General features: G+C 36.8%; 2 protein-coding genes across 2 annotated transcripts; one reads left to right on the top strand and one right to left on the bottom strand.

Moving 5' to 3' along the window:
* Positions 1-7125: 7125 nt before the first annotated feature.
* On the bottom strand, positions 7126-11706 carry polr1c (RNA polymerase I and III subunit C). The gene is made up of 10 exons (XM_084092437.1): positions 11516-11706; positions 10669-10798; positions 10354-10425; positions 10147-10254; positions 9883-10015; positions 9590-9709; positions 8215-8367; positions 7896-8045; positions 7694-7810; positions 7126-7613 (listed from the first exon to the last, which is right to left on the bottom strand). The coding sequence occupies exons 1-10, from the start codon at positions 11527-11529 to the stop codon at positions 7495-7497; spliced, it is 1116 nt and encodes a 371-aa protein (XP_083948563.1). The 5' UTR covers positions 11530-11706; the 3' UTR covers positions 7126-7494.
* On the top strand, positions 11620-18458 carry pcgf6 (polycomb group ring finger 6). The gene is made up of 10 exons (XM_084092438.1): positions 11620-11754; positions 12071-12170; positions 12301-12397; positions 12675-12730; positions 12850-12909; positions 13049-13169; positions 13870-13897; positions 14132-14230; positions 16060-16146; positions 17657-18458. The coding sequence occupies exons 1-10, from the start codon at positions 11638-11640 to the stop codon at positions 17699-17701; spliced, it is 810 nt and encodes a 269-aa protein (XP_083948564.1). The 5' UTR covers positions 11620-11637; the 3' UTR covers positions 17702-18458.
* The last annotated feature ends 648 nt before the right edge of the window (positions 18459-19106 follow it).

The following is a 19106-nucleotide window of genomic DNA, read 5'->3' as shown; positions in this document are numbered from 1 at the left end:
CTTATTAAACCAGCCATGTCTGGTTTGCTGGTCTGTTGACTGAATTGAAAAAGATGTTGGGGCAATTTTCTGGCTCAGGCTGGGTGAAAAGTGCCCAAAGCCCCTCTGATACCAGCTAACAGACCTGCCTGACCAATGTGGAAGATGAGCAAACAAGTTTAGCTTGGTTTAAGCAGGCTTTTATCGTAACGTCATTCTTTAATGTGGCAAAAATCAGCCCATATTCTTGCATTAAACTTCCACTGCCATTCATGTCAAGACTGAGACATTTGTCAAATTATTTGACCCAAGTTGAAATCAAAAGCAATTTGTTTTATTAGCAATGGAAAACTGAAGTAATTAGGAAAAATGGTAATATCCAGACAGTCAAAATATATAATAAGCATGAAATCAAAAGCAATTTGTTTTATTAGCAATGGAAAACTGAAGTAGTTAGGAAAAATGGTAATATCCACAGTCAAAAAATATAATAAGCCTTATCTTAATGAGCTGTCAAACTGTTTTAAAGAAAATTCCACCAAGTGGCCCGAGGAACTGGGTGATCCTTTCACCATAATTTGCTTGCTTAGAAAAATACAGTATGTTTTATAAACAAGAGCTCTGGCCAACAAGGATATGAGATTTTTCTTCTGTCTTTTTATGCTTCAAATGGTGTCCGCTGCTTGCCAAGAGCAAAGCTGAGTAATGAGACAAGATGGAGAGGAATGGAGAGTGCCAAACGACTCCAGTCTCAACCAGTCTCAGCAGAACCATTCTAATGATGCGAGCCGCACAATGGAAGGTGACCCACTTATTGTGCCGCTTCCCTCTGTGACTCGCCGTCTCCGAAGACAACCTGGCCCAATTTCAACAGTCCTGTACACATTGTGTGCGATTATGTAGCTATTTACTTGAGCATTATGGGTGGGCGGGTGTTTGGTAAAATACAGCTCAAAATGATCTACTGCAGATGTTGTGCCCACCCATAATAATAAGCCAAAATGTGACTAAGGCCACCTGGAAAATGCAGAATTAATGTGTGGAAATGGCAAAGAACTTCTCCTATTGAGGTCAACAAAACTAATTAGATGCAAAGTGAAGTATCTGGATCATGCATAAATCTGAAGGAACTTCATCAGGTGCTCTGGTGTTTGTATCATCTGGCAAGAAAAAACAGGATTTCACGCATAATGCTTTCATTGTGCTGACTCCAGCCCTCATTGTGCCAAACAATGCCCTACAGTGCAAATGCAAAGCTACTTTAGACACATCTGCCTCTGGCAATAGCAGCATATGCTGGACATTAGCTCTAGTAATTCAGTCAGCATGTTTGTATGTAACTCAAAGCAGACAGGAACCTCAGCGTGCACTTTAGAAGCACTGATGGCAAATAATCATTGCATATTTATTGGGGATGATCTGTATATAAAATATAGGCATTTTCAAGCTGGAAACTTTCCAAGCAAGTACTACATACCTCTAAGTAAGTTCACTGAACTGAACACTAAGTCAAATTTTCAGGTCACTGCCACGATAAAAAGGAAAACGTCCCGATAGTACTGCATTACTTAGTCCTACTGGCATTAGGTGTTTAAACAGTGTCAAGAGGTATACGTGTAATTAATCTAAGGACATCTCAGAAGACTGACTTGATTGCATCCATCACCATTCACCAAGATACATAATTTGATTTCATTGATAGAGAGCAGAACTGGCAGGCAAAATAAAACTGGAAAACACTTAGTTTTTTTTTTTTATGTGGAAACTATGAACATGAATGATCCAAAAGACAAAAAATCTAAATGCACGCAAAGAGTGATGGCCGGGTCACTCACATTTTGCTGCTAGCTTAAAGGGATGGTTCACTAAAAAATGTAAATTCTGTCATAATTTACTCACCCTCAAGTTGTTCCAAACCTGTATGAATTTCTTTCTTCTGCTGAACATAAAAGAAGATATTTTGAAGAATCGGTAACCAAATAGTTGATGGACCACATTGACTTCCATAGTAGGAAAAAAAAAAAAATACTATGGAAGTCAATTTTGCCCATCAACTGAACTATCCCTTTAACGGTATTGCTGTTTTATGAATATTAACAAGTTTAAATCTATTTTTTATTAGGTTTACAGTTATTGTGGGTTAAACTGACCCTAATTGGATTCAATACAATTCAGACACACACACACACAAATACTATGAAAAAATAACAAAAAAAAGGTAAAAACAGCAAACCTTTAACATTAATACTTCTCACACATTACAAAAAAACCCCAAAAAAAAAACATGAGAAACACTGTATTCTACATGCGGGACCATTATTTTTATATATATATATAAGTGGGAGAACTTGCAAAATAGCAGGGTGTTCAAATACTTATTTTCCTCACTGTATATATATGTGTATATATATATATATATATATATATATATATATATATATATATATATATATATATAAAATGTATGTACACGTCATGTGCGGGGCTCTGTATTATTCAACAACTTTTTATTTTAAAGAAATGTATACATTGTGAAAATTATAAATAATATTGTAACTATTATCTTTTAACATTTTTCAAAACATTTCAACATTTTAAACAGAAGCATAGAAAACCACAGTCTGTGTGTTTTTGGGTCCGATTCCAGGGGAACTGAGCATGCATTAACTAATAAAAATATCAGCCTGCAATGCAAGTGTCTGCCAAATGCATAGATATAAATACCTTCAGAGTGGTCAAGAAACTGATATAACAAAATCAAATATCATATTGACCCACAAACATAATTGTAATAATAATTCATAATAATTTGACACATTTATATAGTGCTTTCCTCTGTACTCAAAGCACTTTACATATGGAAGTGGTGAAATCTCCTCAACCAGCACCAAAGTAATAGAAATTTTGTATGCACGTTCCCAAATACATTAGTGTTGACATTTTACAGGCATGTTCATGACCCTAAATGAGAAAGTCACAATTTCAAGAAACTCTTCACAGGCTTACCAGAATTCCAATTAGGGGTGGAATATCACGATTTTTGATCGTGGACGATTAAAATGTCTCCACGATCTGCTTTTGAAGAAATATCGTAGTATTGTGCTACAGTGCATTCTATCAGTTGCAGTTCTGGCTCCTCCTTCCCAACATACTGTTCAATGCGACGTACATTCACATCACGTTAACACAGAGGTCAAGTTACACTCACGGGATACTGCAATTTACAAAAGTTCATTATTTGATGATGCTGTAAAGCCTTGCCAGTTAAACATTTGTCATTTGTCTATCACAGGAATAAATAACATTTTTACATTATATAAATATATTAAAATAGAAAACAATTATTTGAATTTGTAATAATATTGTCACATTTAGTTTTGGGTTTTGTTTCATGTTCATGCCTCATGTTAATTCTCATAGTCATGTTTCCAGTTTGTCATGTATTTCCATTGCAGTCATGAAATTATGTATTTTGCTTCCCTAGTCTTCTGTGTCATATTCTTATTGGTTGACGGTCTTGATTGTTTACAGGTGTTTATTGTTGTTTATTCTTTGTCCGTGCCGGTGTCCGTGCCGATGTGTTCGTGCCGATGTGTCCATGCCGGTGCTGGTGTGCGTGCCCATGTGTCCATGCCGGTGCTGGTGTGCGTGCCGATGTGTTCGTGCCGATGTGTCCATGCCGGTGCTGGTGTCTGTGCCGGTTTGTCCATGTCCGTGCCGGTGTCTGTGCCGGTTTGTCCATGCCTGTGTCGGTGTCTCCGTGCCGGTGCTTGTGTCCGTGCCGATGGTGGTGTCCGTGCCGGTGTCCATGCCAATGTGTCCGTGTCTTTGCCGGTGTCCATGTGTCCGTACTGGTTTGTCCATGTCGGTGCCCATGTGTCCGTGCTGGTTTGTCCGTGTCATTGCCGGTGTCCGTGCCGGTGTCCATGTGTCCATGCTGGTTTGTCCATGTCGGTGCCCATGTGTCCGTGTCCATGTGTCCGTGCCGGTTTGTCCGTGTCATTGCCGGTGTCCATGTGTCCGTACTGGTTTGTCCATGTCGGTGCCCATGTGTCCGTGCTGGTTTGTCCGTGTCATTGCCGGTGTCCGTGCCGGTGTCCATGCTGGTTTGTCCATGTCGGTGCCCATGTGTCCGTGTCCATGTGTCCGTGCCGGTTTGTCCGTGTCATTGCCGGTGTCCATGTGTCCGTACTGGTTTGTCCATGTCGGTGCCCATGTGTCCGTGCTGGTTTGTCCGTGTCATTGCCGGTGTCCGTGCCGGTGTCCATGCTGGTTTGTCCATGTCGGTGCCCATGTGTCCGTGTCCATGTGTCCGTGCCGGTTTGTCCGTGTCATTGCCGGTGTCCATGTGTCCGTACTGGTTTGTCCATGTCGGTGCCCATGTGTCCGTGCCGGTTTGTCCGTGTCATTGCCGGTGTCCGTGCCAGTGTCCATGTGTCCATGCTGGTTTGTCCATGTCGGTGCCCATGTGTCCGTGCCGGTGTCCGTGCTGGTTTGTCCGTGTCATTGCCGGTGTCCGTGCCGGTGTCCATGCTGGTTTGTCCATGTCGGTGCCCATGTGTCCGTGTCCATGTGTCCGTGCCGGTTTGTCCGTGTCATTGCCGGTGTCCATGTGTCCGTGCTGGTTTGTCCGTGTCATTGCCGGTGTCCGTGCCGGTGTCCATGCTGGTTTGTCCATGTCGGTGCCCATGTGTCCGTGTCCATGTGTCCGTGCCGGTTTGTCCGTGTCATTGCCGGTGTCCATGTGTCCGTACTGGTTTGTCCATGTCGGTGCCCATGTGTCCGTGCCGGTTTGTCCGTGTCATTGCCGGTGTCCGTGCCAGTGTCCATGTGTCCATGCTGGTTTGTCCATGTCGGTGCCCATGTGTCCGTGCCAGTGTCCGTGCTGGTTTGTCCGTGTCATTGCTGGTGTCCGTGCCGGTTTGTCCGTGTCATTGCCGGTGTCCGTGCCGGTTTGTCCGTGCCGGTGTCTATGTGTCTGCGCCGGTTTGTCCATGTCAGTGCCCATGTGTCCGTGCCGGTGTCCGTGCCATTGTGTCCAGTGTGTCTGTGTTGGTACCGGTGTCCGTGCTGGTTTATCTGTGCGGATGTGTCCGTGTCTGGTGCCGGTGTGCCAGTGTCCCTGCCGGAGTGTCCGTGTCTGTACCAGTGTCCGTGCCGGTACACATCTGTATCGTATTGTATGAGTCTCATGTAACAACCGTGCCGGTGTCCGTGCCGGTGTCCTTGCTGATGTGTCCGTGTCGGTGTCCATGCCGGTTTGTCCGTGTCATTGCCGGTGTCCGTGTCGGTGTGTCAGTGCCGGTGTCCGTGCCAGCGTCTGTGCCCGTGCCAGTGTCCTTGCCGGTTTGTCCATGTCGGTGCCGGAGCCCATGTGTCCGTGCAATCAAAATTGGAATGAAGAATTGGTATTTCACTGGTGTCTGAACATTTGTACCACTTTCCCAATCCTCAGCACTGAGCCCTTCTGGAGCTGCTCTAAATATGTGATGTGCTATTAAATGAAAGATAAAATATGACAGAGCAATAAAATGAACAGTGAAAGTAAAAGAAGCTCATACTATGAATTTTAGCAGGCTTAATTAAGCATGAAAATAACTGAGGAAATATATATTTGATTAACAAATTAAGCCAACTAATATGATTTATATTCTTTTGGTTTATCTTCTGATTAAAAAAAATTAGAAATGCAGTGAAAATACAGGTATCGGTGAGTACCAAAAATGGGAGTATCGGTATCGGACTCGTTCTGGAAAAAGTGGTGTCGGTGCATCCCTAATAAATATATTAAACTAGAAAACAGTTTTTTTTGTCATGTCGTGTCCGTGCGTCCGTGTTCTGACTCCTCCTTCCCAACATACTGTACAATGCGACGTACATTCACATCACGTTAACACAGAGGTCGAGTTACACTCACGGGATACTGCAATTTACAAAAGTTCATTATTTGATGATGCTTTAAAGCCTTGCCGGAAAAAACAATTGTCTGTGTCTGTGCCGCTATTCCATCACACGAATAAATACAAATTTTACATTATATAAATATATTAAAATAGAAAACAATATAATATTGTCACATTGTATTTGTATGAGTCTCATGTAACCAAGTAAAATTCATGTTTTGTGTTGTGTCAGTGTATGTAAATGATTTTCATTTTTGGGGGAACTATCCCTTTACTGTTAATAAAACAACAAAAAACAAAGAGAAAATCACTCACTGCTCTGATAACTTTAATAGTAGCTTTAATAAGTATCAATGTATAATATATAAAGTGAAGTCTATGTAGTGTTTTATTTTTATATTTGTTCCATTTCATTTCTTTCTTGAATGCTTGTTAAATACACCTACGGTAGCTGAAAAAATAAAACACTTTTTTTATTTTATTTGTATATTTATATTGTGCATCTTTGTTCTTATCTTTTACTAATAAAGAAAATAATCACAAAGATTTTTATCTTCGTCACTTTGGCCTAAATGTTCTTTATTATTTTACATGTTGTTACCTTGTAAGGCTTTGTTTTTAAAATGTGACCCTGGACCACAAAACCAGTCACATGGGTCAATTTTTAAATTGAGATTTATACATCATCTGAAAGCTGAATAAAAAAGCTTTCCATTGATGTATGGTTTGTTAGGATAGGACAATATTTGGCCGAGATACAACTATTGAAAATCTGGAATCTAAGGATGCAAAAAAATCGAAACATTGAAAAAATCTCCTTTAAAGTTGTACATTTATGTTCATGATTGTGCTGCATTCACTCACACAAATACATGTTTTATATATTTACGGTAGGAAATTTACAAAATATCTTCATGGAACATGATCTTTACTTAATATCCTAATGATTTTTGGCATAAAAGAAAAATCGATAATTTTGACCCATACAATGTATTGTTGGCTATTGCCCGTGCGACATGTGACTGGTTTTGTGATCCAGGGTCACAAATAGAGACATTAGTTTGGCTGTAATGCTCAGTCACATGTAAAACCAACATGAAAAAGAATCGTGATATATTTTTACCTTATCGCCCACCCCTAATTCCAATAATTCAGAAATATAATATAATATAGGGGCTAAGGCTGAAAAGACTCTGGCAAAGTGCTTTAAGATGTTGACTACATAGATTGAGAGAAAAGATCATTTTTTCAAAAACAAAAGTTTAATATACATTGGAAAAACATAAATATGTCACAAAATGTATTGTCAAATATGTGATTTACAGAATTATGTTGAGTTATATCTGGACATCTCAAACCAAACAGATTAACTTGACTAAAAAGAAACTGCTTTTTTTAATTTATATAAACTTAAATCTCTGGAATGCTGTTACGTTACAACCTTAAGTTGAATAAAGAACTCCTTGCTGGAATTTGTATGAATTCACACTTATTAAGGGAGGGTTTTTGTTTTAGCTAAAGCTTAAAAATGTATGTATCAATGCCAGCAAACCAATCACACGATTTCATTCAAAGCTATAGGATGATTGTGGCTAGCCTTATTTTCTTCCATCTAGTCCATTTCTGTCGTATCAAGCTCTGTGAGAAACTTCTGGCACTTAGAGATGAGGACATTAATGGCCTCTGTAACCAGGACATCAGGAGGGAGGATCCCTGTGGACTCCACTGAGACTAAAAAGAAAACACAGAAGAAAATGTGACAATACCTTTGGTAAATCACCACAAAACAAACCTAATGCAACACTACATACATATGAAATGATCCCGCACTCTGCCCAGTTTCACCAAGTTCTTCAAGTCATCATGCCGAAGAACTTCTCTGCTGCATGTGTCCAAACGACTGTTGACAACCTTAGCTACCTTCCTTCCTGAAATGCATAATTATTGGATTATAATACAACAACAAAAGCACCAAATATCAAGACTACATGTAAATATATTGAATAGTCCTACCATTCACATTCTCTAGCTCAATAACTCCAGGTGAGAAGCAGCGCTTTAACCTCTCCGCTTGTTCTCCCTCAATGGTCTGTAATAATGTGATATCAGGAAGGAGTCTGTAGCTTGCGGTGGCCACAGGAGAAAACTTGGCATGATCCTTGCCTGTGAGGTGCAACAAATCTCTCCAGTTAAATCACACAATTCATAAACAATATACAGGAAACTAGAGATTTGACAATCGAGTTAGATAATAACTAAAACTTTATTAAAGAAAAAAAAAAAAATGCCTCCCTGGAAATCAAACATCTTCTTGGCCTCTTATATTACTCACCTATTCCTTTGACACAGTGCATGACTATATCAAGTTCCTGCCCTGGTCGGAGTTGTGCCAGGAGAATGTCCCCATGCACAGGACCAATCTTGGCATCTGCAAATACATCGGCCTGATTTCCAACTGGGAGCCATTTTATGTCACCTGAGTAGACTGAAACAAAACACAAGTGTTCAGTGACATGTTGTAAAACAGTGCAGTGATAACTAGAATGTTTTGTCATGGTTGGGAATTAATATCTTTGTGAAACCCTCATTATTTACACAAACTGTTGTTCCAAAACTGTAGGACTCTTTTTTCCTGGAACACAAAATGAGATGTTAGGCAGAATGTTTGTGTTTGAAAGTCTAAATCCCCTTTTACTTTCATTACATCATTTTTTTCCAAATAAGGAAAGGTGACAGTGACATAAACATTCAGCCTAACATCTTTTGTGATGCATGTAGGGCTGTACAATTTATGTAAATAAAACATATTAAATTGAAATATGTTTTACTGCGATGCGATTATCAAATTGCAACTGCTGCGATTCATTTAAATAAATATATGAGCTGCATGTTTAGGTGTGTAGCACGTGTTCATTTACTGTACATGCAAGCAGCTGACGTCATGATCCAGCGTTTTCAGCATCTCAGAGCGGCTCGGTTCTCGGTAAATGCTAATCCACACAAACTCATCTCTGCGTGTGCTCTGAGTCTGGGTTACTTATAACATGTATTCAGGAAGACAACAACCATCTTCCAAACTTGTAATGAGAAATGCTTACAAACCAGCTGTTGCCAACAAAAGAGAAGCTTAATAGTTTAAGTTTTGAAAATGAAGAAATTAAGACAACCATTCATATCAGAATTGTAATTTTACAGCAGTACTAAAAAATGTATTTGATAAAATATTATATTATTGTTTACAGTGCAATATTACAATAATATTTCTTTCTGTTTAACAATTTTATATAGGAAAAATAATTCTTCATATAATAAGTAATTCATAATGATAATTATTATTATGTTATAGTCAGAAATAAAAAATGTTAGGCCAAGCTGTGCAGCCGTACAAATAAGCACAGCAAACGTGGAGACTTTTAATTGCATTTTTTTTTAACCCACAATTTAAATGTTTCCTCAAATTGTGCAGCCACAGACGAATTAAAGTCATATGGGTTTGGAACAACACACTTAACAAACATAGAGATGAGTTACAAGTTTAAATTAGTTTTATAAGGCACAAAAAAAAGGTCGAGAGAGAGGGTAAATAATTAATCATGGAAAACAAAATGTATATTAAAAAGTAAACCTCGGGAGAAAAAATAAAACGCCTGATTTTGTCATAAACCCCCCCTCCCTTAATTTAAAAAAGTAAACCTCATTTTACTCACCCATGTGATTGAGATATAACTCTTTATGATCTGAAGAGTCTTTTGGGGCTCTAGGATTCCTTGAGCATTTTACCTTCAGCTGAAGTTGAATTGTGTCAATTTCTGTGCCTTCCTGATCCTCTGATAAACACAACACACTCAGCTGTCAAACTATCATCAATTACATTATGAGAAAACAAAGAATAATCAACTGTCTTTAACAACTTCAGTCAGTTTTGGCATTTGTGGCACCATTACAAAAATGACTTTCCTCAAGATCATCTTATTAACATGTGCTTCCAGAAATAACTTACCCGAATTCCTGTACTCAAATAGACGAGGATCTGCTTTAATGGGCACAAGACCAAGCCTATGAGATAAAATCTCATCCTGAATAATCGATGTGTTATTGTAAATGAAGACTTTCTCAATGGCCATTGTTGGGACCTGAATAGTCAAATGGATGAGGAAGAAAATAAACACTACAGTTCAAAGAACATGATGACTGTCACCTCCTGATTTAAGAACAGATGATGATGGTAATACAACATGTACACAAGCAGACAATAAGGTCATACCTCAGCAAGTAAAATACGGCGAAAAGCATTGGCGATGGCAGCGTCAATTCCAATCATATCAAACTCCAGCGTGTTTTCATCAGAATTAACTATATCGATCCTGAAATTCTGGAAGAGTAATATACACATTTTGCATCAATCACGTATTAAACGCCCGATTCAGCACGATATTCATTATAATTAAAGGAAAGCCTCTACAATTCACACCTTTTTGAATTTTTCAAAGTCCCATGTGTCATCGTAACCTGGGTAATTTCCTGGATAATCTGTAGTATGGACCTATAAATACAGTAAATAGTAGTTACATATGTAGCTTACAGAAATACAAGCTATTAAGCATGATCATATAAATAAAATAAACAAAAACACTGCAGTTTATTATGCACGAAGAAACCTACATGACATGTGCAACGTTTTATAAATTATGCATACTTAAACTGAGAATGAAACAACCTATATCGACTTGAACACACAGTGAACAGTATATAAATAAATACAAATTCCGTAGAGTGCATAACTTACATTTTTTACGCCAAATTCACCCAATATTACTCTCTCACGAATTTCATCCACGTTGTTCATAGGCGCCGCCATCTTTGCTGTCATTCCTCTCTTGTGCCGATAGAGGGTAGAAAACTTCCATTCAAACACCCTATTCGAAAAAAAGTCATTTTATAAATGCTTTATTTAACAAAACAATACACGTAGCAAATATAAGCAATAAAAAACATAAATTACAAAAATAGACAACTAAATAATATATAGGTTTTAAGAAAGGGTTATGCTTTGGCGTTCTTTAAACCCCGTTAATATTTCAACAGACTGATACAATTTAATTTAACACAAACTGCAATAATTATACAAGTTGTCTACATATGCGAATGCGAGATCTACCTAAAGTTTAGCCATTGTCCACTTGGTCGTGTGTGTATTTTGACTACGACGAAAAATATAATATTTATTATATTTTATAATATTGTGTGTTGATGCAGTTCATTAAAACACAGAGTAGATTTCGTCAAAGCTTTTCAAATTAAGTCAGGTTTTTTTTAACACAACAACCGTAAACTTAAATTAATCTTTTGTAAAGACTTTGCCAGTTGACCCTCAATCTCATAAACATATTGTTCTGGTCTGGATGTGTGAAGTAGATAAGCGAACTATGAAGGGAAATATAATAATATTTTGTAGTAATAATTTATTATATATTTGTTTATTTATTTATACATTTTTATATTTATTAATTGATCAATTTATTTAGTCTTTCCTTTGGGGACTTTTATTCTAGCCCCATTAAACTACGTCACTGGAGTATTGCGCGCACACCGTGAAGGTGCACAAGTGAATTGAAGTGTTTCTAAACTTGTACCTGAAATTAACCATTCGCGGTTCATTTCGAATGAAGTCACTCAGTTTCTCAAGATAGACCAGGCAGGCGTTCGTAGTAGTTCTCCAGCAGTTGTTTTAGGGGCTTCACACTTTGCGTGCTCTATGGACGGAGTTGTATTGGAGGAGGAGGGATCCACGCGTGGGTGCTTTCAGACGGACGCTTCCTTCTGCGAAGAGGACGAGAGCCAGAGAGCTAATGAACAACATCCTGACGACGAGGTACAATACTAAAGCAGCAAATAAGTCGAGTTTTTATTATAAAAGTGCTTTAACTTGTATGTAAGTTGTTATTGCATATATGAAATACTCACTCAACTAATAAATATGTTTATTTATATGTATGTAAATAATACTTGTACTTATACTTTTTCATGTGTATATAAGCGTTTAAATTGCATGAACAAATATAGAAACACTTATTTATAATATACATTCTTACATCTAAATGTGTATATAACAAATATAATAGTTTACACAAATATTGTAAGTACATAATATTATAAGTATTATAAGTATGTATGTGTTTTGTTTTTAGCGTTCCCTGCCTCTTAGGGAATTTTATCCCTATATTCGCTGTGCCCTCTGCAATGGATTTTTCATTGATGCCACTACCATCACAGAGTGTCTTCACACTTGTAAGTTTACATTTCCTGCAACTGACCCACCAATGTAGTGGTATCAAATAGTTCATATAATCCATGATCTACAACAATGTTTTGCAACACGCCTGTTTATTTAACTTTCGCCCTTTTTCTTCCTTAACAGTTTGTAAGAGCTGTATTGTCAAGCACTTTTTCTACAGCAACAGGTGTCCTAACTGCTCTATTGTCGTACACCAGACACAGCCACTGTACAGTATCAGGTAAATTTAGTTTCATTGATTTCTTTCTTTATTATTTTTCTTGTCAGTTTCATCCTTGGTGAACTATGTGTTTAGGGCGTAGTGTTGTTTACCAGTTTTGGTCTATCCCTAGAGTTTTAGTCTAGCTGTTATATCCAGGACAATCCCTTGTGTCTAATTAGCAATAGTAGCCTCACATATGTCCCAGGGATTCGTATGTGCTTTAGTGTTTAATTACTGGTCATGTTTTAACATGGTTGCCAAGCTCAGAGTCAAATTTCATCCCTTTTTCTTTTAGACCTGACCGACAATTACAAGACATTGTTTTTAAGATGGTTCCATATTTGGAAGGAGGTTAGTGAAGTTAGTTTTGAACTCTCTTCTGCTACACATTTGTTGGCCCAGTTTGTCATCCCAGATATATGTGAGAAACATTTTACAGAAAATAAATTGTTTGTGTTTTTCCTCTCAAGATGAAAGGTCGCGTATATGTGAATTTTATAAACGAAGAGGGCTTGACATTCCTAAGCCAGGTTTGTTCAGTGCAATCACTTTACTAGTGTATTCTTTGAATATATATATATATATATGCACGTTTTAGCGTTTGAGATGCTGAGAAATATTAAGATTTGAAAGTGCTTATGATTCATTTTTCTCTTTTTTTTCACCTAGTGGCAGCTCCATCTACATACCCATTGAAGCTGCATCATAGACAGAAGAAAGACTTGCTGCCTCAGTCTGTTTTTACTATTCCCTCAGAGCTAGATGTGTCTCTGATGTTGGAGTTTGTGGGGTCAGTAATGTTGATTGTGATTATGCTTATATAAGTGATGTTATTCTGTTTCTAGTGCTTTCAGTCAGTGCATCTAAGTGCAATAACTTCAGAGGCAGAGCAAGAAATTGCATTTTGATAAAAGATAACAAAGACAAGTTATATGTTTTTGGAATAACATGCACCGATGAATCGTGCAATAAAGCCAGCAGCATGGATTAAGAAAGTAAATGGAGTAATGTTTGATTACATGTTTAATTTTAATTTTGTTCTGAATGCCATGTAGGTTATGTTCACTAGATGGAGCTAAACTGTTAAAAATCAAAAGACTGTAAAGCAGCAGTTCTCAACCTTTTTGACTCCAAGGCCCTCTATTGTCCAACACTGGCTAAGATATTTTCTCTGGTATTTCTGATATGATTATGCCAGTGCTACATGTTTTCAGTTGTTTTTGTTTTTTAACAGAGAATATTGATGTATTAAATGAATTAACAGGGATTAATTTTGTGAGTCCAGAATATTCTGTATGATCTTCAATAAAAACAATAGTTATTCTCAACGCCATGGTTGAGAAGCCATGTGCTTTTTTCTTGATTAAAAATGATCTGATTTTACACAATTGCAAATATAATTTATAAATTATTATTTATGTTATTACACAAATGTGATTTGCAAATGTTTCAGCTAACATTTTTTTTGTTTGCATATCTTTGATTTATAGAGCTGAAGAGGGCGTTGAGAACTATAAGGTAATGTTTTTTTCAATTCTATTTTGCTTCTAATAAGAGTGGCATTTAACTGGGATTTTTTGTGGTGATGTTTTTTCTGTATCCACATGAGATAATGCATCTTATATTCAGGCAACACATTGCAATATTATTTGTTCTTATAAAATATAAACAGATGAATCATTGTATAGAATTGAGCTGAAATTATGTTGAAGGTCTTGCTGAATTTGTCATGATTATATTTTCACCCTCAAGCCCCTTGAGAGGAAGTATGTGCGTGTGTCAGGGGAAGCCACTGTCCGTCATGTGGAGCTTTTTATCAGGAGGAAGATGGAGCTGAGTCAAAACTGCAAGGTGGAACAGCTATTTTTATCCCTTTATCTTTATCTTGTTAACGCAATGCATATTTTTAATTATAAACCACACTCAGAATAAAGTCTTGGTCTTAAACAGCTTTCTTTTCACTAAACCAGACGCATAAATCCTGCCTCAGACAGTCTGCAATGTCAGAGGTCTGAAAGATATGTGGGGTGAACATCCCCCCCAGCTGTGCCAGTCACTCAGTAATTCATACTGACTGGACTGGCACTACCCTTCACTCCAAGCAAAGATGTGCTGAGTCATTTGATGCAAAAATGTTATTTTTTGTCTCCTTATCTAACTAAATTCAGCAAAATGATTGCTTGCCGTCTTTAGGGTTACTACCATAGGTCATCTTATGAAAGTGTGATTAAAGAAATTGTTATTAGGATGGTCCTTTTCACTCTCGACACTTCAGTGACTCTCTGTCACACTTAACAATCCTGCCACATTGCTGTTTAATTACTTTTCTTCTAATCCCAATTCTGGATAAGGATTTGAGTCCTTGGAAAGAACCACAGCTCAGTCAAGCATAGAAATGAGTGTCTGCAGTTGTGAATAAGTGTTTCTGTTTGAAAAGAAAACCTAGAGCCGTGTTTTCATTATTCAGCTGTCACTTCTGCAGACTGACAGAGCTGTCTCCAGTTTGAGATCCATATATTTAAACGTTAACACTATTTTACAGTGTCCTGTTATAAGTTACATGTACTTACTATGATAATAACAGGAAATTATGGCAACTAACCCTAAACCAAACTCTTACCCCATATAGGAAATGCATGTTAATTAATTTGAATTCAATTGTATGATTTACAATGTATCCCATATAGTAGATTCACAGTCAGGAATCTACTTAAGTATTCACACTATTTTCATTGGTAATTGTTCATAGTATGTATACAGTTGATTTGGGGCATTGTAAAGATATATTCTGGGTTCAGTTCAGGTTAAGCTTAACCAACTGCATTTGTGGCAGAAAGTTGACCACAAAAATGAATTTGAACTGCTGCCATGACAGTGTAATGCCATAAACTCTAACACCCTAAAAATGACTCAAACTGTTGATTTAAACCATTTACAGATCAAATAATACACAAGTTTTAATAGACAAATTATTGTGCTATTATAAAATTATAAGCTTTCCATTTCTGCTTTTAAGTCAGTTCTGAAAAAGGGATGAGTTGAAGTTTTATTTTTTGGTAATAAACATTAATTGCAATATTCCTGTGCATGGTCACATGCAGCAGTTGTTTGCGAAGGCTGCTTGCATGTTGCGAGGCTAACAGTTGTATCTGGATTACTGGCTTAAGGTTTTTTCCTGGCTAAGTCTGATCTGGCCCGGTGTTGAACGCCTCATAGTGCCAGGGACATCTACAGGGATAGAGGTGAAAGAGGAAACAAGCGTTTGTGTGCTTTGCTCCAGGACAGCCTGCTATGCTCCGCTCCACATACACTCTTAAAATTGTCTAATCATTTTGGGATTAGACTGAGGCTCTGTTGTATTTGGTGAATTGAAGTTAATTTCCATCTGGCATTTTAGGGTCACTGAAAAAGCACTCCTCTAAATAGTTTATTACCAATTTGCTATTGCTCATTTTACTTGTGATATGTGATATGTTGTGTACTCTCAAGATTAAACTTTGGTAATGTGCTATAATCTGAAATGATACTTCAAATCATGCAATGTTTTGAGGAGAGGTGTGCTATTACTTTTCCAAATTGTTCAGATTAAAAGCATTTGCATGACAAATGATATAACGGATTTAAAAAAAACAAAAAAAAACAGACTTGGATCACAATTTGCATTGCGCTTTATTTGGCAGGTTGATGTTGTGTGTGGAGATCATCTTCTTAAGCAATACCAGTCTTTGAGAGAAGTTTGTAACACCATGGGACAAAATGCATTGCAGGTGAGTGTGTGATATAACATACCTTTTTCATATTTTTGCTTTTCATGCTATTTTTGCTTCTTTTTTTTGCCTATCATCAGTGCATAAAATTTAAATGCGGCTAAATATAGCCTAGACATACAATAGGCACATAGGCTACTGGGAATTGCTCAAGTCAGTAGCGGTTTCACTGAGATGTTTTTGAGCCTGAAGTAAGCTGTTAATAAGTGTGAACTACAGGCGCCTTACACAGTTCCTGTCTTGTTCTTCACACAGAATTACATTAAAGCCTCACCAGCAGCTTCAAGTGCTGCTGCCTGTCAGAATAGCATTTTACAGTTAACTGTTTTTGAAAAAGGTATTATTATTATTTTTTTGCAGTTTTAGTTGTATTAAGGATTTTGTTATCTTGGGAAATTATTTTTTTATTTTTTATTAAAAGAGAGAAGCCAGAATCAGAACACTGTCTTTTGATACAGGAAATTGACAATTTTTGGCTATCTTACTTAATTCTGTACGTGTTGTAGAGGCGTCATTAACAGTCACAAAGACTACACAAAAAAATTTTTTAAAATGAAGTCTGTGATCATTCATTGTGGTTAATCAGGTATCGATATAAATATTGTTTGATAAAAAATACAGTAAAATTTGTAATATTTTAAAATCTATTATTGAAATTTAAAATACCTACTTTCTACTTTAATATATTTAAAAATGTAATTTATTTTTGTGATGGCAAAGCTGAATTTTCAGCATCATTACTCCAGTCTTTATTGTCACATGATCCTTCAGAAATCACTTTTTATTAGAGTGGTGCAGGTATGACGTCACTTTGTAGGCCAATTGGCAGTTAGCATCACACTGGTTCCCTCGACAAAAACCCAATGGGGTTTTCCCATAGGCTTTTGGATTATCTCTAAAAACGAGCTCTGTGATCAACAAAAGTTTATGATACTTGCTCGTTTTGTCCATCAATGTAATTATCACAGATGAACACAAGGTTTATGAATTTTGAAGCCTAAATGCAGTCGCCAGAAGTAAAAAGCTAAAGGTAGGCTATAAACGAACTGCACCGCGGTCCCATGACTTATCACTGAGCTTCCGACAACTCTTCAGTTTTTATCTAAAAACATTTTCCCAGAATGTTTGAGAATAGTTTATGAAAGCACAATTATAAGCATAATGAGGCTGTAAAAGTGGACCGGAAGTGCTAATATGCTAACTCGTTTCTGCGTTTTGGCCTACAAAGTGATGTCACACATGCACCACTCTATGCTGAATTGATGTTCAAGAAACATTTCTTGTATTTTATATTTATTATTATTATTATTATTATTATTGTTTTCAAAGTTGTGCTGTTTAATATTTTTTTCTAAACCTAGAAATCTTTTGTAACAATCTAAATGTCTTTACTGTATTTTTTGATCAATTTAATGCATGTTTGTTGAATAAAAATAGCAATTTATTACCCAAAACATTGCTGTATACGTTGTATTCCTTAATACACGCATTTCTTATTCTCCCCTTTTAGGATGGCATGCTGGTTCTGCACTTTGGACTCGTTCTACCTGCTTAGTAAAGAGGGAAGATACAGACCAACTACTGTGAAAACTACAATGCACAGTAGTTTTATTTCAAGGGCTAAACTGATTTTTGACATACAAGAGTTATCTTATGCAATGATTCTTTTCAATGAGTCTTCCTGGATGCCTTCTGCTAAAAAAGTTTAAGAATATGCCAGCATTATCTCTGCCAAATGCATTAAGAAACATTAGCACTGATTAGTTATTTCTAGCAAATACTTATTTCCACAGCCGTAAGGCTTCTGTAGATGCTCTTTTATGTTTGCTAGGGGAAAACAAAGTCATTTTTTACACCTTTTACGCCTCAGAGAATGTATTGACATGAATTTAATTGCTTGGTTTTTGCATGTCACTTTGTGGTTAAATGTGTTGTGCATTAAATTAAATTGATACTGAACTACCTGGACAATACCTAAATTGTTAGATTTCTGAGTATTTCTTTCTTTGCAAGAATGAAGATGTACATTTGGTTTGTCTTTCTCTTCTCAACTGTTCTATGGGCGTTTAAGGTTGTTTCTGGTTGTTCTTTTTTCTTTGTTAATATCAGATGGAAATCTTTTTGTACTTTTTTGCCATATTGTGTAATAACATGGCCTTTGAGGATAAATGAGCTTTCAAATATGTTTTCATATTTTGCAATATTAAAATTGAAGTATTTTTTGTTTTTAAAATGGCTTTACAACTAAATGTAAATCTGTGCATGACCACACAAGAACTTATTTCAGATAAATTCTATGCAAGTATTATGCACTCATTTTCATTCTGTCTTCTTTTTAGTTTTGCGAAATATTTTGACCAATTCTTATTTGCTCTTTGTGTGTTGCTGATTTCAAGTTGCTAGACTGTCTTCTTTACACTTAAAATAGAGCATTAGCCTATATGTTATGAATCATCTTTCACCTCATGTAATGCTAGTCCCCTGTAGGAGATTCTTTGTTAAAACCATTATCAGAAAATACTCTGGAGAGTCAGAGGCTTGGTGCAAGAGTGAAAGACGCTGCTCAGTGCTCATTAACCTTGTAGAAAATGGTTTCCAAGAGAACCGCCTCAAACAGCCTGCATGATTTCGGTTCAGACATCATTTATCACTGTATTGTGTAGGCAGAGGTGGACAAAATACACAACTTTCTTACTTGAGTTAAAGTACAGATACTACTGGTCAAATATTACTCCGTTACAAGTAAAAGTTGTAAAGACCGATTTTTTCTTAAGTACAGAAGAAGCCTACTCGTTTTTAAAAGTAGGCTACTTAAGTATCAAAAGTAAAAGGTAAATGTCAATGCATTGTTTTGTTATTGTTGCATGTAATATTTACAGTACCTTATGCCTCTGAATCTATGCCTGCCTACATACCCTCAAATCAATATCAAATTTATTTCTAGAACACAGATTGGCACT

This window comes from Abramis brama (genome assembly GCF_963993115.1).
Source record: "Abramis brama genome assembly, chromosome: 19".
NCBI classification, from domain to species: Eukaryota; Metazoa; Chordata; class Actinopteri; order Cypriniformes; family Leuciscidae; genus Abramis; species Abramis brama.
Note: the sequence above shows the minus strand (reverse complement) of the source record. Positions and strands in the feature narration are given on the sequence as shown.

Bases quoted from the DNA above. Each gene is read 5' to 3' on its own strand.
- polr1c (XM_084092437.1), bottom strand. The intron at 10,255-10,353 runs GTGTGAATTGTA...TTACTCTTCCAG, and splicing joins ACTTTGAAAAATTCAAAAAG to AATTTCAGGATCGATATAGT. The intron at 8,046-8,214 runs GTGAGTAATATA...TGCACCTCACAG, and splicing joins GCACTGTGTCAAAGGAATAG to GCAAGGATCATGCCAAGTTT.
- pcgf6 (XM_084092438.1), top strand. From the start codon at position 11,638: ATGGACGGAGTTGTATTGGAGGAGGAGGGATCCACGCGTGGGTGCTTT. The intron at 11,755-12,070 runs GTACAATACTAA...TTTTGTTTTTAG, and splicing joins AACAACATCCTGACGACGAG to CGTTCCCTGCCTCTTAGGGA. The intron at 13,898-14,131 runs GTAATGTTTTTT...TTCACCCTCAAG, and splicing joins AGGGCGTTGAGAACTATAAG to CCCCTTGAGAGGAAGTATGT.